This window comes from Myotis davidii, unplaced genomic scaffold (genome assembly GCF_000327345.1).
Source record: "Myotis davidii unplaced genomic scaffold, ASM32734v1 scaffold132, whole genome shotgun sequence".
Classification (NCBI taxonomy): Eukaryota; Metazoa; Chordata; class Mammalia; order Chiroptera; family Vespertilionidae; genus Myotis; species Myotis davidii.
In genome coordinates, this window is record NW_006285258.1 from 1,942,796 (window position 1) to 1,964,862 (window position 22,067).

At 41.4% G+C, this 22,067-nt stretch overlaps 1 protein-coding gene across 1 annotated transcript in view; it reads left to right on the forward strand.

Annotated features, from left to right (window-relative positions):
* The first annotated feature begins 819 nt into the window (after window positions 1-819).
* Window positions 820-22,067, forward strand: part of LOC102753728 (aromatase) — a 29,416-nt gene continuing 8,168 nt past the window's right edge. Inside the window, exons 1-5 of the mRNA XM_015558952.1 lie at window positions 820-1,005; window positions 4,564-4,714; window positions 16,039-16,193; window positions 18,203-18,379; window positions 21,203-21,317. Of these exons, the coding sequence (XP_015414438.1) occupies window positions 858-1,005; window positions 4,564-4,714; window positions 16,039-16,193; window positions 18,203-18,379; window positions 21,203-21,317 (746 nt within the window). The 5' untranslated portion in view covers window positions 820-857. The remainder of the gene's footprint in view (window positions 1,006-4,563; window positions 4,715-16,038; window positions 16,194-18,202; window positions 18,380-21,202; window positions 21,318-22,067) is intronic.

Below are 22,067 nucleotides of genomic sequence, written 5' to 3' on the forward strand. Positions count from 1 at the left end.
TTTTGGGTTAATATACCAACCATATAATGTTTCTGATTTAAATTAATGGAAACAGGATCCCAGGCAGCACTTTTTATTATCTTGTAGAATCAGAACTACCCTACTATTGATGTTTTTTCTATACTATTTCTTTTCGTTTTCAACTCTTTAACAACTCTTTCCTATTACCTTGGACATTGGCCCCACAGGCATTGCTTAAATCAGCCGGTGATGCAAAAGGTTTTAAGCCTCACTTGTCCTTAGTGAGTCAACTTGAATTCAATATACAATCTAATGGGGGGCTCTGAGAATGCCTCACTGATGACCAAGAAACACATTCTTGCTAGAGAAGCTTATTCTTTAGGGAAAGCAATTTTGAGCAAGGAAGGGTGTTGGGGATTGCTTTTTTTGTAAAAAAAAAGTGATTTGGCTACAAGGGAAAAGATTGCCTATACAAAATCTGCTGATGAAGTCACAGAATGACTCCACCTCTGGAATAAGCTTCATTTTCTTGTATTTTGGTAAGAAATCTGGCTCTCAATTGGGAATTCAGTCACTCTATCCACTCAAGGGCAAAATGATAAGGTTCTATCAGACCAAGCGTCTAAATGAACCTGAGACTATCAAGGTCAGAAATGCTGCATGTCAAGCCAAAAGATCTCTCTTGGGCTTGCTTGTTTTGACTTGTACCCACAGGTCAAATTTGTCTTGTCTAAGTGTCCAATCGCGTTATAAAACAAAGTGCAGCTCTCTGCACTACAGCATCTTCTCAAGGGACAGGAGTCCTAGCTATACCTCTTGGGGGATTCTCTAATTTTTCGGCCCCTTTGATTTCCACAGGACTTTAACGTGCCTCCCTTGAGATCGAGGAACACAGGATGATTCTGGAAATGCTGAACCCGGTGCATTATAACATTACCAGTGTAGTAGTGCCTGAAGCCGTTCCTGTTGCCACCATGCCCATCCTGCTGCTCACTGGCTTTCTCCTTTTGGTCTGGAATTATGAGGACACATCCTCAATCCCAGGTAAGTTATCATTTAGTTTTGTATCTATAAGATTATTTACTTGGGCTTTTGGTCCACGAGGATAAAGAAAATTTTATAAAAGACACAGAGCAAACCTGGGGAGATGGCTGAAATCCACAGCAACATTGGCAAATGAAGAGTCGGGTGAAAATTTTTATATCAATTATCTGTACATTTTAAATGAAAGCATTTTAAAATATATTAGATAATACCTTCTACTCTGTGGTTATCTCTGGTAAGGCAGACTTGGCACAAAGGTAAAAATTCAGGGGTTTTTGTTGTTGTTTATTTGTTGAATTCAAATTCATACCAATTTTGCTCTGAAGGTGGAAAAGTCTCTGGAATGCCTTCTGGACTTCTTTCCTTCTCCTTCCCACTCTGCCTCATCCAGGCCTTCTCCATGCCATCCCTTAACCCACCTCTCATTTTCTTTTGTTCTTAAGGGGAGTGGGTGATAATGGCACCACCATAAGGACTGGATGGGGCTGGGCAGTTGGAAGAATGGGGACCACTACAATTCTCTTTGAACGTCAAACCCTGATAGATTTTTCAACAAGATCTGTGGGTCAATCAAAAGTAGAGTATAATATAAATAACCAGGTAAATTCAATAGACACCCCCACCACTCCATCACCATCAGATTAATTCAGAATGAATCAGAAGTATCAGACTAGTTCTTTAGTTTTCAGTGAAAATTCCTTGTGGCAGGCATCTGCCCCAATTCCATAAGCTCTATAGTAAGACTGTATTTCAGGAGCATAGTCATTACACACTTCCAAGCATGGGGGTGCCTCCACACAGAGTAATTTAGAGCCAGAGTATGGGGCTGGTGCAAAGTGCCCTGTGTCTGGATTCTTTAAGAATTTCCAGAGAACTGCCTGTCTCTCTGTCTAATTCAGCCTAATACTCCAGGTTACTTCAATGCCCAATTTAACAGAACATTTAATTTTGTTCTCTACTCCCTGACGGGGTCTGAGGGAAGATTCTTCCATGGTTTTTAACTTGAAATCCTTTCTCACTGAACTTCTTCCCCAGTGGGCTCCCAGGTCAGATTCCAGGCGGGTGCATTTTAAACTAGCCCCCCCCGCCCCCCCACACACAGATATTTATGCTGCAGGTAGTGGTAGAACTCCCTCAGCCCCATGAGTGAAGAGGTCAGTCTAGGGCAGTGATGGCGAACCTTTTGAGCTCGGCGTGTCAGCATTTTGAAAAACCCTAACTTAACTCTGGTGCCGTGTCACATATAGAAATTTTTTGATAGTTGCAACCATAGTAAAACAAAGACATATTTTTTATATTTATTTTATATATTTAAATGCCATTTAGCAAAGAAAAATCAACCAAAAAAATGAGTCGCGTGTCACCTGATACACGTGTTATAGGTTCGCCATCACTGGTCTAGGGGGCAAGCATGAGAAGTGGCATCCCTGGCGCTATGGGTCAGGAGCCTCAGTGGCCGCCCATTCTGCCCCCTGCTGTGGGCGGGGGACACCACGCTGCCATACACTGACAGGTCACATAATGCTGTGGCTCTCAGCCACACGTGAAGTGGGGGCCCCATGCTGATATTTGGAAAAAAATTTCCCCAACTGATTTTTCCTGAGCAGCCAGGATTGAGAGCCACAGATATAAGCCCACCTTCATTTGACAGAAGGGGACACTGAGCCCCAGAGAGGCGATCTGTTTTGACAAGAATGAGAAACCATGAAGTTCAACCTCCCCATTTTACAGGTGAGAGGAAAATGGCCTGTCAGATGCCCAGCTGCATGGAAAGTGAAAGCACAGGTGTGGTGGGGCAACCGGAAGTCCCGCTTCCCACGTGGCTGCTCATTTTGCCAGCCAGGGAGCTTCTAGGTCCAGGCTTTCCCTTTGCAAATGTGAGGTCTGCTCAGACTCTGAGATCCCATGTTCCTTGTTAGGAAAGGAAAAGTGAGGAAATTGGCCTTGCTGGGGTAGTTCCAACCAATACTTCTAAACTCCTTTGGCCAGTTCCCTCTTATCACTGGTCTCTGGGTTCTCAATTTTACAGGTTTGGGGAAGCTCAGGGTCAGCGAAAGCCAAAGAGGCTTAAGAAGGTGCAATGATTCAAAGCCCTTAAGTTTAAGTTATAGTTTACAACAAAGCAACTTCATACCTATTTTCTCTTGTGATCCTCATAGCACTCTGGCGGGGTGGGTGTATTTCTGCCTATTTTGCAGGTAAAGAACCTGAAACTAAAAGAGGGTAGATATTGCATGGCTACTAAATGATGAAACTTGGACTCAAATCTAAGCTTCTTCGACCACACGTACTGAGTGTCCCTGCTAGATCAGGCTCTGGGAGGTGAGGGAGACGGGGGGGGGGTGTATAGAGATGATGCACAGGCAGGTGACTCCGTGCCAGGGAGAGCTATGAGAATCTGGGTGAGGACTTAGGAGCTCTAGAAGCTTCAGTTCTGGGGAAATGCCACGAGTTCGCTGATCTCTGTGCAGGATTCACAGTTCCCGGCACAACTACTGCCCATAAAGTGAGAGTAATGCCTCACACAGTTGTGCATGTTTTGCTTTATAACTACTTCACTAACAGAATGGACTTAAAGGAGAAGATTTGGAAAACTAATACATACTTTATAAATTCCTAAAATCTTGCCTAAAAGCCTTTGTCTAACTTTTCATCACCACTGGTAAATTCAAGCTACCAAGTTGGTTGGAGCATCTTCCCAGTCAGGGCATATACAAGAATCAACCAATGAATGCATAAATACATGGAACAATAAATCAGTGTTTTTCTCTCTCTCTCCTTTCATCTTTCTCTAAAATCAATAAACAAATTAAATGATTTTTAAAAATTCTGCCTATGTCTGCATAAGCAAGGATGAAAGTGGCTGAGTAAAACCACACTGAAGGACTAAAACTCTGGTCTAAAAACTGATCAGACTCACTGCCCACTTAAAGTTTTAGGTTTATTTTGCCTAATGAGATTTAGCTTAAGATTCTTTTCTTAAACTGAGTCCTTTTTGAAGGAAAAGGGATGAATATTATTTGTTTAGACATTACCTTTGCAGACCAGGTTTTTCTTAGTTTAAAAGGTTACACCATAAAATTTTTTCCAAAGTTTATACCAAAACTACAACCTAAATCTGACCTACCCATTAGGTCAACTAGGGGGATTTAAATCAAAAGTTTTCAGACAAAATGAGGTAGTCAAACAGATCTGTCAGCTTGTCACTTTCCCTTGTAACTGACAGACTGATTAACTTGTATTTGAAACTCACTGACACCATTTAACATGGCAAGAAAACAGTAGACACATGCCCTTGTTCATTCTGCATGAAATGATTGAGACCAAATGGAACTTGTATGGTGTGGACAATGAATTCCTCTTTACTCATGAAGGGGTAAAGAAATTCTAGCTAAGCTTACTGGTTTGTTTGTTTTTTAATTTTTAGTGATTCACAGATATACATCAGGAGATATAAAAAAAAACACTTAGGTATAAAAGAACAATAACAGCAATAGAAAAGCAGTCTCTCTTTTTGGCGTAACTAGAATGCTGACTGTGACTTGATGGTTTTCCTAGGTCCTGGCTATTGTATGGGACTTGGGCCCCTCATCTCCCACTTCAGGTTCCTGTGGATGGGGATTGGCAGTGCCTGCAACTACTACAACAAGATGTATGGAGAGTTCATGAGAGTCTGGGTATGTGGAGAGGAAACACTCATTATCAGCAAGTAAGTCTATTAATAATCAGAGACCCATTTTTAAAGTCAAAGCTGGGCTTTTTCCTACTCAAAAAACAAACTTACTTATTTTGATATCTTGCTATCTTTGCTCCTGAGGCTACGTTTTTACTAGTTCAGTGAAAGTGAGATATTTCTAGGTAAAAAATCTAACATTGCAAACCAGTGGAACAAACAATGAATGGGCTTTGCCTAAAGCCAGCACTACATAGATAAAGAACTCTGGGAAGCTGGGAAAGTATTCACAATCTCTCTAATCAGTGAATGTGGAGAATACAGATGGTCTGTTTTCAACAAAACATACTTTAGAGAGCGGCATTATCTTTTCTGCTTTCCTAAGCATGCCTGAGACAAAAATCTGACAGGACCAGTTTGCTAGGGTGTTTGTAATAACAGGCCAGTGGGCATCGCTAGAAGGGTAACAGTACATAAGAAGCCATCCATCTGATGCTATCCTATTTATGACTGCATGCCGGTGTCCCAGCTGAGTGATCTTATTAAATAAAGCAGGAACACTATTGCCTATCAGAAGAAATGATGCCCCCCACTGTCATATTTTCTAGATAACTTCAGCAGACTGAATTTACTCCAGGGTTAATCAAATATGCATTGATTGTATAGATTAGCTTTGTGAAATACCAGTTTTCATATTTAGTAAGTAGAGGCCCGGTGCACGAATTCATTCATACACGGGTGGGGTCCCTTGGGGTGGGCTGTGAGGCTGGGGGCTGGAGCTGGGGCCCAGCTCACGCCCCCAGCTTCACAGCCCCACAGACCTGCCTGGCACCTCACCTTGGCCTGGCACCGCCCCCTCACCTGCTCCACCATCCCACCTGCTGGGTGATTGATTGGGCCAGGGTCCGGGCCCAGCTCCCTCAGCACCTGGGAGCTAGACGGCAGCCCCGCCCCTCGTTAGCTCGCTGTCTTCGGGACGATTGGTGGGGCAATCGAGCACCCACTCACTCCTGCCGTGGCCTGGTGCTACCCACTCACCTGCTCCACCATCCAGCAGCGGTCCCGCTCTTGTCAGGGGCCATCGGGGCTGGCAGCGCCTCCACTGCAGGGCCGCATCACTGACATTGCCATGTTCCATGCTGCCCCCTGGTGGTCAGTTCATGTCATAGCCAGTTGTCAAACTCCCAGGTGAACTCTAGGCTTTTATTATATAGGATCATAGAAAATGGAGAATGTCAGAAAGAGCATATTTGACTAGACTTCAGATATCTTTACTAGATTGTTAGCAGCTTTGCCAACATTGTCTCATTAATGAATTTTTATATTTACAACACTTAATGGGGCTTTACCCACAAACTAAGGCTGTCCAGGGTCTTTTACTGATTAGAATGATTTGTTTAGATACATAGACTATCACCCAAAAGTAAAGTGAAGCATTTCTGGAAACTACACTGATTATTTTTCAGGCCAATATTACATATATCATTTCATAAAATACCATATTACCCTCAAAGCCCAATTCTCTGAACCAAATACCTGAAAGAAGGAAATAAGGGAGAAAAATGTCTTAATCCTTCTAAATATTGCTAACTATTTTAATGTTATTTTTGACCAATCTAACACCTCACTTTTTGCCTCGGTTTTTTCTGTTTCTTCAGTTTGGTGATGTTGCACTTTTAAGGCAGACCATGCTTACACAACTGATGTAAAGAGCTTCAGATGGAAATGTCACTTCATTTGGTTCACTGTGAAACACTCTAATGTAGTGGCTCTCCCAGAGTGGTCCCTCAGCCAGCAGTATCAACATACCTGGGAACTTATTAGAAATGCACATTCTTGGGCCCCAAACTGACCTGCCTGGGGTGGGCTCACTTACATGTTTTTAGAAGCTCACCAGGTGGCTAGGGGCAGTCAGGTTTGAGAAGCACCCTCAGGGCTAGGCCATGATTACTCTTGGATTTCATTTCTCTTGAGCTATTGAACTGGTCAGCCAAATGTGAGTGAATTTGGTATGTTCTCATTTTAAAAATCAATATTTTACTCACTTTTGCAACTGACTGCAGTCTCCAAATGTCCTGGGACTGATGACATTTGGATGTGGGAATTGGACATCCCCAGCACAGCAAGCTGCCCCCGCCCCCACCCCCAGGTCAGCATCTGCCTTCCTTGTCACCTATTTCCCCCTGCAGACAGGTGCAGTGACCCACAGGATATTCATCCAAAAGGCTATCTGCCCACAGCTCAGGATCTGGAGCAGTGGTTCTCACCTATGCTGCACATTGAAGTCATTCAAAGAGCTTTGAAAACCCCAATGCTCAGGCATCAGCAGTGTTTAGAGCTCTCCGGGTGATTCCAAAGTGCTGAGGAGCTTGAGGGGGGAGAGGAGACAAGAAGTTTCCAGGGTAGGAGTCCTTTCCCTGGGGCTGGGGGAACTGGAGTTGGAATGGTTTTGTCTTATTGTGTTACACTTAGGTCTAGCTCAGGTGGTGGTCGTGTTAGACTAGAATTGGAGTGAAGAATGACGCATGGAGAAAGGAGCAGGAGACCAGAATAGAAATCACTATTAGATCCTGGATGCTTACATCACTAGATAAATTCCCTGGAAGCCAAAGCCACTTCCTGAAGTGGGACCCTCACTGCAGTGAGGGGTGGGTGGCATCCAGCCACTCTGCTGTCCTAATTAGGAAAGTCACCTTAGCGACCTGACCAAGTCAGGCGCTGATTCACGCTGGAGACGTGGACACTACCCATCCTGCCCTTTCCCCCAGCTCTTCCAGTTCTTTCTTTGTCCTGTCCTCACAGGCTTTTCACTGGTTGGAGTCTTCGTGTTCTTTTTAATTGCCTCTGAGCCACTCAATTTTGTTAAGAGCCTACGCCCCCCCCGACAGGAATAGGACATGTTTGTCCCTATTTCCTTTCCCTGCCTGTTCTTCAGGTCCCTTCCAGGACTACCTGTACCTCTTGAAAAGACCCCACTGGACCTCAGAAAGCTTTTTATTTTTATATAGTTTGCCAGATCTCTTTTCTTTTGAAAAGTTTGAGATCTGTAGTGATTATAACTGTGTAGAGATTATGACTCAACTTTTCTAACCAGTTTAGTTCTGAAGTGGTGAGGGTGCAGAACTTCGGGGCAAGAACCAGGAGTGGGGGTGGGGATAGGGGCTGGGCAGGCATGAGTGTTGCTGGGATGTGGCCTGAGCAACTCCAGGCTTTGGGGGAAGGTCCATCTAATCATCTGTACATAAAGTATGCACAATTCCCTAATCAGATATGTGCTAAATCAATGAGGGTCTACAGAAGTTGTGCATGACACTATATGTCATACATAAATTATTTTTTGTCATGAATACTAAAAAATTGTGGAAAGCATTCATAAAGCAGAATTAGCAATGGACATGCTAATTAGGGTCATATTTGCATGTATATTAGCAATTAACATAGCAATTAGGGTTATAGTACATGTTTTAGGAAATTTATTCATTTACTCTTTTTTTTTAAATCCTCACCCAAGGATATGTTTTCTTTTTATTTATTTTAGAGAGAGAGGAAGGTAGAGGGAGAGAGGGAGAGAGAAATATCAATCATTTGCCTCCTGTAATGGCCCCAAACAACTGGGGATCGAACCTGCAACCTAGGTATGTGCCCTGACCTTTTGGTATACGGGGCAACACTCCAACCAACCAAGCCATACCAGCCAGGTCATATTCATTTATTCTTTAAACATATATTTATTGAGAATTTACTATTCTCAATACTAAACACTGGATGATCCTAAGTTATCATAATCATTATTGGTTCTCCATTTATTTATTAAATAAATATTTACTGAGAACTTACTAGGTTCCCTGGATATCATAAACAAATCAGCCAAAGATCCCTACTGTCACAGAGAAATATGTTGGTCTATTGTTAATATACTAACAATAAAGAAGTAAAATGTATAGTATATGAGTAGGGTGACCAACCATCTCAGTTTTCCTAGAACTTGGGGTTTCCTAGGATGTGGGATTTTTAATGCTGAAACTGGGACAATCTCAGGCAAACTAGGATGGTTGCTCACAAAGTTAACAGGTAGATATATGCTATACAGAAGATTAAAATAGGGTAGGGGAATGCGGAGGGTCTGTTGTAAGGTTGGGAGCACAGTTGTAAATAAGTGGTCAAGGCAGACCTCATTGAGAAATAGCATTTAATTAAAGACCTAAAGAAAGCGAGCGGAAAAGCCATGCAAAAATCTAGAGGAAAAACATTCCAGAGAGAAGGAACAGCAAATGCAAAGGCACTGAGGTAAGAGTCTGTCTGAAACATGTAAAGAATAAGAAGGATAACAATATGGCTAGTGGAAGAATAGTGGAGATGGGGTTAGAGAGGGAATAGGATAACCAAATCTTTTTGGGCCTTGCAGGCCATTGTAACAACTCTGGCCTGTACCCTGAGTGAGATGTAGAACCATTAAGGAGTTTAAGCAGAAGACATATCTGACTTATTCATGTTTCAGCAGAATCATTCATTCTGTTAGGAAAAGATGATGAGGGGACAAGGGATGGGTACAAAGAGAGAAATTAGTCGAAAAATGATGGTGGCTGGTCCAGGTGAGAGCAGTAAGGTAATAAGATGATGAAATAAAATTCTGGATATACTTTGAAGGCAAAGCCAATAGGTGCTAACAGATCGGATATTCGGTGTGAGAGTCAAGGTGACGCCACAGTTCATGCCTGAACACCTGCAAGGATGAAGGTACTGAGTTATGTGAGATAGGTGGGACAAGTTTGGGATGGGGAGAAATCAGCTTTGATTCCATTTCAGACCTCTGACTTGACAGGTCTTGTAGATGTCTAAGTGGTTTGTTGAGAAGCAAGGTCTAAGCCTTCCAACTGCCAAACAAAACCTCACTGTTACCAATCCAATGCCAACAGGAGTCCCTAGTCTGTGATGCAGTGAAAGGAGTAATTTTATTCAGATAAAGAGTTTGCAAATCACAGAAAGGCGGCCTCCAGTAGAAACTGAAAGTGTGCACCTCCAAAGCAAATATGAGGCTCACATATATAAAGTGCCCACCTTGGACCCTGATTGATCTATTTTATGCAAATGAGAAATCCAAATTTATATCATTTGATTGGTCTAAATAACACTGTCCTGAACGGTTGGATTAGTAGATCTTGATTGGTCTTAGGGAGCTGCTTTCATTGGTTGGGAAAGATACAAATGAGGGCATAAAGACCTAAAGAAAGTGAGGGAGAAAGCCATGCAGCTCTGATTGGACAGGGCAGGTCTCAGTCCATTGGTCAAAATATGATTCTAGTAACTCCTTTATAAGGTTTGGCTCAGTGAGCAGGAACACAATGCAGGGGGTTTGGCAACTCAGTCTGCGGCTTTTCCCTGATATGCAGTGTGCATGTAAACAATGGCTGCTAGACTCTGATTATGAATTTGGGCACAGTTAACCACAAGGAGTCCTTCTTGGAAGATATATTCCTTCCTGGGGGCCACAAGATCCTCCACCATAGTCAGAAACTAGCAAGGGAAGCTAGACAGAGAAAGGGAAACCAGGAGAGGATGGTGGTCTGAACACCAGGTGGCAAATACGTATCAGGGAAGAGGGGATTGCTAACCATAACATGTAAATAGAGATCTGAGTGTTGCATTTAGCAATAGGAAGGTCACAGATAACCTTGACAAGAGCATGGTGGGGACAAGAGAGTGGTTAAGGCAAAAGCCTGACTAGAGTAAAGAATGGGGGAAGAAGAATTAGAGGCAACAGGTAAAATAAATTTTCCAAGCAGTTTGCCATAAAGTAGGAACTTCATCCACAGTAACAGGAGGGAAGGCTGAATATATGGGCACAGATCCTGATGGTTGAAGCTTGCAGAGATTCCAGTTGCTTCTGTTTTCTCAGTAAAATTGGAAATAAAGTCTTTAACTGAGAGTGAGGGAGGAGGAAGTGGAACATTTGAAGAGAGGAAGCAGGATACAACAGTCATCTGGAAGAGTGAGTGAGTGAGTGAGTGAATGGACTAGGGAAATGTAGTAGACTTGCCAGCTGCACTAAGTGGTTAAATGTAACTGAGACCTGTCAGCAGTGTGTGGGTGGGAGTGGGAGGCAGTTTCTAGCACCATTCAACTGCCAGGTGCAAGCACACAGTAAGCCAAGAACTGGGTTTAACCAGGGCTGTGGTTTTACAAGACAACTATGGCAAAGTAAGGAGAGGGTCAAGGGAATTGAGGATGCATGGAAGAGAGTGATTTTAATTATTGATAATAAAATATTTTTCAAACTTTCTATTGAGAACATGTTCAAATGAACAGGAAAATTAAAAGAGCAGTCCTTCCCTGCCCTCCCCATGAAAATTGATCTTTGGAAGAGACCAGGTCAGTTGTCTTGTAGGCTGCCCTACATTCTGAATTTCTCACATTGTTTCACTGTGGTGTCATTCATTTCACATATTTTTCTATCCCCTGCATTTTTTATAAATTGAAAATTAGGTCTAAATGCTTAATTAGATTCAGGGTAAACATTTTTATAATAATAGTTCCTTGGTAGTATAAGCATTTCATACTGCTTCACATCAAGAGACCAGGAAAGGTTGTCCCACTATTAATGATACTAAATTTAATCTAGTATCAGTTTGATCTCTCGTGCAATGACCCCAGTATTTAAGCTGGTTAAGTGAGGATATTAGAAGGGCAATGGACAGTGAAAAGGTGATAGGATTGATGGAGCACAAACTTCAGGCACAGAATAGGTCTAGACAAGGCAAGTATTTCCAAATGTTGGGACCAATTATTCCATTAATTGTCTTCTCCATATTTCTAGTGCTCATTACTCTTGAACCTGGCCATAGACATGTGGGTCCTTTAAACTCAGAACACTTATCACTTACGAACTTACTTCCTGGCTCCTTTCCATTTTGAATAGACAACAGGTTTGCTATCTTTGGAGATATCTTTTTACTTTAGTTATGTTTAAAGAACAATGACTCTAGTTACCAGACAACTAACACTACCCTCTATCCCTCTGAGCTTGGGGACTCCCTCAGTCTCTCCTCAAGATGATAAATCCTCACTCTCCCAAAGTGTCAGTATAACATCTCCCTCAACCGGTGTTGCAGGGCACGAGCTCAGGCGGGGCGAGTTCTCTAATGTGCTATCGAGTGCCAGAGAGCTCTGGGCCTGGTTCTTCGGTCTTCACCAGCCTTCTCTTACTCACTTTCCCAATTTACTCTGGTCAGATAAAGCCAGCCTGCTTTTGATAAAAGACCTAATTGAAATTGCTTGTCTGCCCGCCTGTCATACATGGCTTGCTGTGTGTATCATTTCTATCTTGACAGCTTTGTGCTTTGCCAAGGCTGAGCCTAGGACTTAAAATAACTGAGATGTTGGTGCCCCCTAGCGGACACATTGATTTTAAAAGTTGGGTCTTTATTAACACTTCATTTGGTCTTAGTTTGGGGCTTGTTTTCTTTTCTTTTTTTTAAATAAACATTGTGATAAAGGTGAGCTGTATTTATTTATTCATTCATTTTTAAATATATTTTTATTGATTTCAGAGAGGAAGGGAGGAGAGAGAGAGAGAGAGAGAGAGAGAGAAATATCAATGATGAGAGAATCACTGATAGGCTGCCTCCTGCATGACCCCCAGGGGGCACTGAGCCTGCAACTTGGGCATGTGCCCTTGACTAGAATCAAAGATGGGACCCTTCAGTCCGCAGGCCGATGTTCTATCCACTGAGCAACCCAGCGAGGGCTCTTGTTTTCTTTTTAAAATTGATTAATAATTCCTCAAAATAAGTGGACAAACATACATCAATAGAGAACCACATAAATAACTTATTTTATGTAATAAAAACATAAGTGGACAGGTCAGTGTGGTTAATGTAGTATACAAAAGCTCCAGGAGTCAGAGCAAGAAAAATAGTGTTCGGCTTGTCTTCTAAACACTAAAAACTTTTAGATACAAATTTGTGAATAAAGAATAGACAAAGTACTTCCTATCCGCTTTAATTATAGAATGAGGTCAAGGAAGGTAAGAAAAGCTAGAGTTCTGAAATCTGTTAAAAATTTCAGTCTTCTCTGTAGCATGATTTTTCTGTACAGGACAAGATTTTAGCTGTTTATCAGTCAAATTAATTCCCTGAAATATAAATAGAAGCATCTGGATTTTTTGTTTTGTTCTTGTTTCTAGGAAGAGGGAAACTTGTCCAAGAGTTGGGATCATTTGATGAATATTATCTGGAATCAAGTCAAGAGAACATTTTCCTTAATACAGAGTGTTTTGATTTGAACATATAATTTTTTCACAAGTAATTTATTCACTTAATAATTATGTTTTCATTTCTTGGTACTGCCATTATTTCAGGGCCTTTCTTTTAAAGTTTAAATAGGACTATGGAATCCATCACAAGTGGGAGAATTTCGCTAATTAGCCGAACCCGCTCAGCCAGCACAGAGTTGTTTTGGCCCAATGTCTTCTATGAGAATGTGTTTTTCACAGGCATTAACCAAACAACCTCATTAAGGCAACGTCATTCTTTTAGGAGCCAAGTGTCAACTTTGACAGGGAGGAGCAAGTGTTAAGATGGTCACTCCGGCCTGTGTAAGAACTGGGCTCACAAGAACAAGTTGCATGTTCTATAGCAGCCATACCCCATGTTTGAGAGTTATATGTTCAGGAAACGCTCATAGTAAGGGATTTTGCAGTTGAGAAACAAAATTTCAGTGGAGAAATGAGGAGGAAGAACCAAAGTTGCTTGCAGTAAACACATGAAAACTTGAATAAATATTAAGTTCACACAAAAAATAACAACATTGCCTAAAATGAAGATAACACCAATGATATTTTATGCCTCTTGAATTTGCACAATTGGGCATTGCACAATTACTTTCCATCTTCTATCCTTTGCACACCAAAAAAAAAAAAATCCAGGTTTTCCTCTTTTGTAATAAATACCAAAGAGATGTTTATAAATATACGCTGCTTTCTCACAATAATGTGCATATTTTCTTCCTATTCCTCTGCTCGAATGTGCAGTTCCTTGCCAATGTTAAGATCTATCTCTGAACTCCTTTCTGGTCTCAGAAAGATGGGATAATCTATAATCCTCAAGTGGAAAAAGCTCTGGGGATCTATTTTAACTTACCTAGCAGACCTGTGTGGATTCATTCTCAAGCCCCAAGTCAAGAACTATCTCACTGCAGCTCTGCCTGTGGCAGCTTCCCACCAGCACACACATGGACAACCCTCATACATGGCTTGCCTCCCGCCCTGTTCACACAACTGAAACACAGACTGATGGCAGTTTGCCCCGCCTCAGCTATCCTCACATCTCTCATAGCTGCACTGCAGAAAACCTCTGCTCTTTCTCTACTAACCATTCTGCCCCTTTTTATTTTTACCTGTTTATTTTGTTATTTTTAACCCTCACCCAAGGATACCCCTTCATTGATTTTAGAGAGAGGGGACAGGAGAGAGAGAGAGAAACATCAATTGGTTGCCTCCTGCACATGCTCCAACCAGAGACAGGACCCACAACCTAGGTATGTCCCCTGACCAGGAATAGAACCCAAGACCCTTTTGTGCATGGGAAGATGCTCCAATCAACTGAGCCACACTGGCCAGGGCTCTGCCCCTTTTTAAATTCTCAAACTCCAGTCCCTTTTTCTCATACCTGCAAGAAAAATGGCTATCAATCTGAATATACTTGTGTGGAAATTTTTGAAGTTGCAGAAAATCTATGGAAAGAAGTAAAGCTGCCTATGCTTACATTTTGTTGGAAATCTGCATTTGGCCATGCTGTCCATATATAAATACTGTGACACAGGCCTGGTCATTTAAAGCGCCTATTGTTATGCCTCTCGGAGGAATCTGAATAAGAGTTGGAGCATACTTTGTTAGCAATGAAGCCAGGGGATGCTAAATGAGACCTGGTTTGTGCCCGAGCACTGACTCTGTGGTCCTCTGTGTACTCTGTATTCCTATTGTCTACCCAGCAGCACAGGGGTGGCTGTGGGCCCCTACCTCAGAGACGGCATGTTCTGGATTTAAGTAGAACAAGTCTGGCCTTAGAGGGAGATGGCTGAGCTGTGGCCTCTCTTGCCTCACTCAGCCACAGCCATGCAGCCCTGTGAGTGAGGATTTGGGGGTTTGGCTACCTGCACCTCTCTGGACCTTATTTTGTCTGCCTAGTATCCTCACCGCACTGACTTTTTTCCAGATACTTTTAGATAACCACATTTGATTTCCCCAAGTGGTGTTTGTGCCTGGTCTATGCCTACAACACAATACTGGCATTTATGAAAACAATGGACATACAAACACGTGTCCCGCTTACGATCTTCCCTGTCCTCCGATAAACATCCCATCTGTCTTCACACACCCTCCATCTTACTCACCAGACAGATAACTTATTAACTCATGTCAACTTTGACTTCCAGTCTCCTGACCCACGCTGTTCATGGCCCTGGCCATCCTTAGCCCTCGTCCAGGTGGCCTGTTTCTCTTGGGCCCTACACTAACCTATTTTCCAATCTTGGCCCCTTTCCTCAGAAAATGTAGTGACTCACAGCACTTCTTAATTTTTCTCTTGGTAGAGGAAAAAAGAATTTATTCCCTCTACCCCACAATTCTCAACTTCATAAATTCCCAGCAGACTTTTCCTCCCGCACACAATTCTCCCTCTCCTGTGTTGCTTGCACCCCATTCAATAAACCCACCCTACCCTTTATCCTAAAGAGAATAATTTTCCTGTTATCCTTTATCCTTCTGATGTTAAATTACTTAAATTATTCACTTATCTTCCAAGTGCCATAGGTTAACATCTAAGCAGTTTTTCAAAAAATTGATTTTAGAGAGAGAGAAGTTATAGACATGGACAACAGAGTGGTGATTCTGGGGGGAGGTGGAAGAAGGCTTACAGGGGATAAATGGTGATGGGAAAAAAATTAAATAATTAAAAATACAGCCCTGGCCAGCTTTACTCTGTGATTAGAGAATACACTTGGGTCAGGATGTGTGCAGGAGGCAACCTATCAATGTGTCTCTCAGATGGATGTTTCTCTCTTTCTCTCTCCCTCCTTCCTTTCCACTCTCTAAAAATCAATGGGGAAAAAAATATCCTCAGGTGAGAATGAACCCAAAATTAATTAAATAAATAAAATTTGAAATATATATATAAAAAGACATTTTTCAACTGGAGAGGGATATTCTTATGCTAAGAGAAGTGCTTATTCAATATGAACACTAGAAATCATGCATGGCATGTAGCTCAACATGCACTTGCTAAGAGAGCCACCTGTAGTCAAAATCATCACCAGGGGTTCTCCTGATCCTTGAAAATTAACACCAAGGCTTGCTTTCTCTGCAGGTCCTCAAGCATGTTCCACGTAATGAAGCACAATCACTACATCTCCCGATTCGGCAGCAAACTTGGGCTGCAGTGCATCGGCATGCATGAGAATGGCATCATATTTAACAATAATCCAGCCCTCTGGAAAGTTATTCGACCTTTCTTTACAAAAGGTAATCAGGTGCCTGGCTACCTCCTGCTTTTGTCTGTGAATGTGCCTTTTTAGAACTCATTCTTAAATTCTGCTGCTTCAGTTTTGAAATAAAGATATGAGCTAGCGTGCATTATACATTTACTATATAGTAGGCACTATTCTAAATACTTGATATTTTAATCCCACAGTAACCGTGGGTGGTAAAACACTCTACTCACCTACACTTCACAAATGAGAAAACTGAGGCATAAGGAGGTTAAATAACTTGCCCATGATCCAAACATTCATAAATGGTGGCCCAGGAGACAACCCCAGAGCCTACATTTTTAACCACCACAACTTCCATTCCTCTGGTTAACACACAAAGCGATTTTATGGGCATGAAGAAGAGATAGAGCCCTAAATTTAGGATCATTCAATTAAAAATTGAGTGTGTCTGCCTTATGTTTGATTTAAACACAGCCAACAATGTGTTCACTGCATCACTGGCTGACATCCAGATGTTTTAACAGAAAGCAACTTGTGAATTTAAAACTAGGAAGGAGCCCTAACCGGTTTGGCTCAGCGGATAGAGCATCGGCCTGCGGACTGAAGGGTCCCAGGTTCGATTCCTGTCAAGGGCATGTACCTGGGTTGCCGGCACATCCCCAGTAGGGGGCGCGCAAGAGGCAGCTGAATTGATGTTCTCTCTCTTCGATGTTTCTAACTCTGTATCCCTCTCCCTTCCTCTCTGTAAAAAATCAATAAAATATATTAAAAAATAAAAATTAAAAAATAAAACTAGGACGGACTCTATATGTCACTTCATCAGCCTCTGAGTTTTATAATTGAATTCACAGTCCTATAGAGGTTGTGATTTTTGTCCAACATAGCAAGTCAAGGGTGAGCAGAGAAACAAGATATGATCCTGGCCCTCAAGGAATTTATAATGGGAGAGGGAGTAGAGTACCTTGCCAGACACCCTCCTCAATAATGTGTATAGTTGAGGCATGTGCAGAGTGTACAGAGCACAGACCAACAGGCCATCTAAAGCACACTGAGAGGCCCTGGCCAGTGTGGCTTAAGGACTCTGACTTTAATAGCAAGTCTGAATAATAAAAAACATAAAAAGAAAGATTGCTCTAAAGCTTAAAGATACTTAGAACAAAGAGAGAAAGGGGCGCTTTAAGAGTTAAACTCTCAAGATAGATCATCTACCATCAGAAGCCACTAGCTACTCAGATGGTAAGGAGCAGAGCAGGGGGTGAGATGAGAGCCAGTGCACTCTACCTGTCTTTATTCATTCACTCATCCATTTATGCATTCCTCTATTCAACAAATATGTTTTGAGGGCCACTAAGTACTATGGACCTGAAGTATAGTGTTAATGCCAGGTTGTCAATGCCCTTAAAGAATTCCCAGTCCAGGGGGGAAGACTGTTAAGCAAAGAACCGCTTAGCTATTATGACATTGTTTAAATAAAATAAATCTGGAAATAGTTTGAAAAGATACCAAAATTAAGAGAAAAGCACTCTTAATAACTTATAAGACTAGCATTTTAAACATATAAATTAAATTTAAAAGGAACCACATCAGATGAAATAAAGTAAGAGTTTGACTAATTATGTAGCAATATCCTGCCACCTGTTGAAACATAAAATAATATCACCCTGAACAAATCTAAACCTTCTTTAGAGAAAAATATATACAATAAATATGAAGAAAACACTAATTTTTGATTTATGACCACAGTACTAAATGTTTCACATGCAATCTCACAAATGATTTGCCATAGCATGAAAAGTTTAACTTTGAATCGTTTGTTTAAAATAAGATTTGTTCATCCATTCATTTTTAACAATAAAGATGATCCATTCTTATAGAATACTGGGAGATTAAATAATATGAAAATTTTATATTATTTTATATGTGTAGTTATTGAATTAAAAAGTGTAAGATGATTGAGCTCTAAACATAAAAAGCCAAAATCACCTGATTGTGCGTGTCCTGGAGTTCACAATGGCTCACTCTCTGATCTGCTCCCTTAAGCTTTGTCTGGCCCCGGCCTTGTGCGCATGGTGACAATTTGTGCTGAATCGATCATAAGGCACCTGGACAGTTTGGAGGATGTCAGAAGCGAGTCAGGCACTGTTGACGTGCTGACCCTCATGCGGTGCATCATGCTGGACACCTCTAACATGCTCTTCCTGGGGATCCCCTTGGACGGTACTGAAATCTTCATTCTCATGACTTGACATTCTGCCCTTTACTTAACAAGGGGATGAGAGGCCTGGCAGCCTCAAGTAAACCATGCTGTTTTCTACATGTTCTTCTTTCAACATCTCTAAGGTTTCCTAAGATATTTTTTCCCAGTGTGTCTGCCTTGTTCACCTATAAGATATAAATTTCTGTAAAGCAGGGCCATCTATTTCTTTTGTATCTCTCATCATTGCTCTAGGAAACAGAATTCTACCCACGGTCAAAACTCACAAATGTAATCAGTTCATTTGGTCCTCCAACCAAACAAACTGATATATTTAACCATTTTCAACCATTCTTTTGGGGCACAATACACACACTCACACACACACACCTAAATATACATACACACCCCTCCCTCAAAGCTGCTAAGCATGAAAATTTTGATCTGTATGATGATGATGGCATTGTTTGCAGCTGCAGGAAATAAGTACAATAGCTATAATTAATTACTTTAGTATCTACCATGTACCAAGCAGTGTAAAAAGCTGCTTTACATACAGTCTGTCATTTAGCATTTTTAACAACCCTAGCAAGATGTCTCACTCAGGAAGCCATTTTCCTTACTACTATAAAAAACAAACATTAAAACACATACAAGCAACTCTACCACCACCTAAAACAGTGGTTCTCAACCTTCTGGCCCTTTAAATACAGTTCCTCATGCTGTGACCCAATCATAAAATTATGTTCGTTGCTACTTCATAACTGTAATGTTGCTACTGTTATGAAACGTGATGTAAATATCCGATATGCAGGATGGTCTTAGGCAACCCCTGTGAAAGAGTTGTTCGACCGCCAAAGGGGTTGCGACCCACAGGTTGAGAACCACTGACCTAAAAGCAAACATTAATTACTGGGCTTAATTCCATTCTGCTGTTATCCAGCTTGATGTAATTCTCCCTGAATTAATTTTTGCAGTGTTTATTGATTCATCTTTTCATACAACAGATATTTAATCATTGCCTATTTCATGTCAGGCACTAGGTTCTGGGTATAGAACAGTGAACAAAACAAAGTCCTTGGCTTCAGGGAGTTTACATTTCAGTGGATATACGGACAGTAAACAAGTAATTATCTATATATACTTATTATAATATATAACAAGCAATATAGCAAGCAATATTATTTTGCCTATAATATATTAAGCAATAATAAGTGCTCCGAAGTAAAAAACAAAGCAAAGTGAAGGGATAGTAAGTGAAGGGACAGGTCAGTGGAAGTGGACATGGTTCTCAGGGAGAGAGTGGTCAGGAAAGGCCTCTGCAGAGAAGACAGCTGAACATAAGCCTAAGTGAAGTGAAGCCACAAGCCACATACAGACCTGAGGGAAACATTACCGTCACGAGAACAAGGCATAACTTAACACTTGCCCATACCAGCTCTAACACCTGCTGCCTCATTTATCACATAGGGACTATAGACAAACCCTAAGCCCTCCCTCTCTCTTCTCCAGCTCTCCTTACCTCATCTCCCTGCTCTTCAATTACTCCTCACAAGAGCCACAGGAGCCCCCATTCACTCTAAGGAATTTTAGTCACACTTTGCCTGATCCCCTCAGACAGGGGCTCCAATCCCAGCTTGCCTGTTTTATACACATCTTTCCTCAGGTTTGGAAGGAACATATTTTACAGGTCCCTGCTCCTTGGTTCCCTGCTAGCCTAGATTCTTAGGAAGGATCATGTAAGGGAACTACTGTATAAATGTCTGTTAACTTATGGATACGGACTGTGATGCTAAAAACCTGTATAACTTATGCAGAGTTATTTTATTTCCCTTCTCCTTCCCTGGTCCTTGATAAACTCTCTTTATCTCAGGGACCCAATGAAGAGGAAAGAACATTGTCCTGGGGTCCGACAGAACTGGGCTCCAGCCCAAGGGCAGGCTGCCACACTGGCTGTGTGGTACTAAGCAGACTTCTCAATCTCTATGAACTGCAGTTTGTTCATCTGCCAAAGGATGACACTATCGCTCCCCTAGAAAGATTGTAAGGATCCAGCGAAGTCCCTTTTGCAAAGCATCTTGCACAGTGGCTCGCATTTAGCTGTTGAAAATCAATGTTTATTTCCTTCCCATTTGTATCATTTGGAAAAAGCCGGGTTTTCTCTTCCCTAATTTTCAATTTACTTAAAAAACATTTATTAAGAGCTGACTATGCACAAGGCTCAAGACAAGCACTGAAGACACTAAGATGATTTCTACATTCTAAACCGAACATAGATATGAAAGCTATGTGAGGAATGCTATGAAAAAGTCTGAATAAGGCACAATGAGATGAGAATACAATGAAAAGCTATTAATTAGGTACATAATCCAAGTAGATTATTCACCTAATGGCTCTGCTTAAGGAACACCAAATGAAGTTTAAATGTGGCTGTTGGCTGCCTAACAGGAGAGTGGTGTGGCTTTTTGCCCTCCCGCATGCCAGAACTGAAACCACAACAGCCATAATTACCAGTGTCTCTTTTATTCTTCACTGTCCAGAAAAACAGGAGAGACATGGATCATGTCAGAGAGGGGCATGTGAGATTTGAGACTCTATTTAATACTAAGTTTAAAACTGGCAAATCTCTGGTCAACTTGGCCAACTAAAATGCCAAGCAGAATAAATTAGTGTGTTGCCTTGTCTAGTGTCAATAACATGACTAGAACGCCCACTGAAGGTGGAACCTTGCCCAGCTTAGAACCCCAGACTGGTGGGAGAATCTACAGGGGTCTTTTCTGCACATAATACTCTCCTTGGGCTCATTTTTGCTCAATTCCTCTATTCTTTTTTGTTTGTTTTTCCAGAAAACGCCATCGTAATTAAAATCCAGGGTTATTTTGAGGCATGGCAAGCTCTCCTTCTCAAACCAGACATCTTCTTTAAGATTTCTTGGCTATACAAAAAATATGAAAAGTCTGTGTAAGTAACACAAGTTTGGAAAATTTGTCTGTGAGATTGAATTGTTTTTTCATTGTGTCTTTGTTATTGTTTCCCTCTTCAGCAAGTTTTCTGGCCATCAAGAGCCTACAAGAAAGATGATGATTAAGCTGCTGATGTAACACTTTCTACATCAATTTGGCTGATGTGGCTACCAATGGTCGACAAACTGCGGCTCGCGAGCCACATGCAACTCTTTGGCCCCTTGAGTGTGGCTCTTCCTAAGCCTTAGGAGTGCCCTAATTAAGTTAATAACAATGTATCTACCTATATAGTTTAAGTTTAAAAAATCTGGCTCTCAAAAGAAATTTCAATCGTTGTACTGTTGATATTTGGCTCTGCTGACTAATGAGTTTGCAGACCACTGGTGCTAGACCAAAGAGAAAAGGAAGCCTTGGGCCAGGGTGACTTCTCAGCAAGGGGGCCAAGTGGGTGGTCTGAGAGCTCCATATCTGGAACTAAAACACTGCAGTGTATTTTGAGTTGAACAGAAGAGCTGGATGAGCCTGTTATTATTATCATCAGTCAAAATTCTCTTTGCATGTTTAGAAAAAATGGAAACATGAGATCCTCTTATAGTTGTGTTAACTTAATTCAACTTGTAGGAATTGACAGTAATCTCAAAATAATTTTTTCATAGTGAACTCTAATAAAATGTGTGGGGTTTTTATTTTTTTTAATTATATATCTTGTGTTTTTGAGGGATCCTAAAACCATCATTAAATGGCTTTG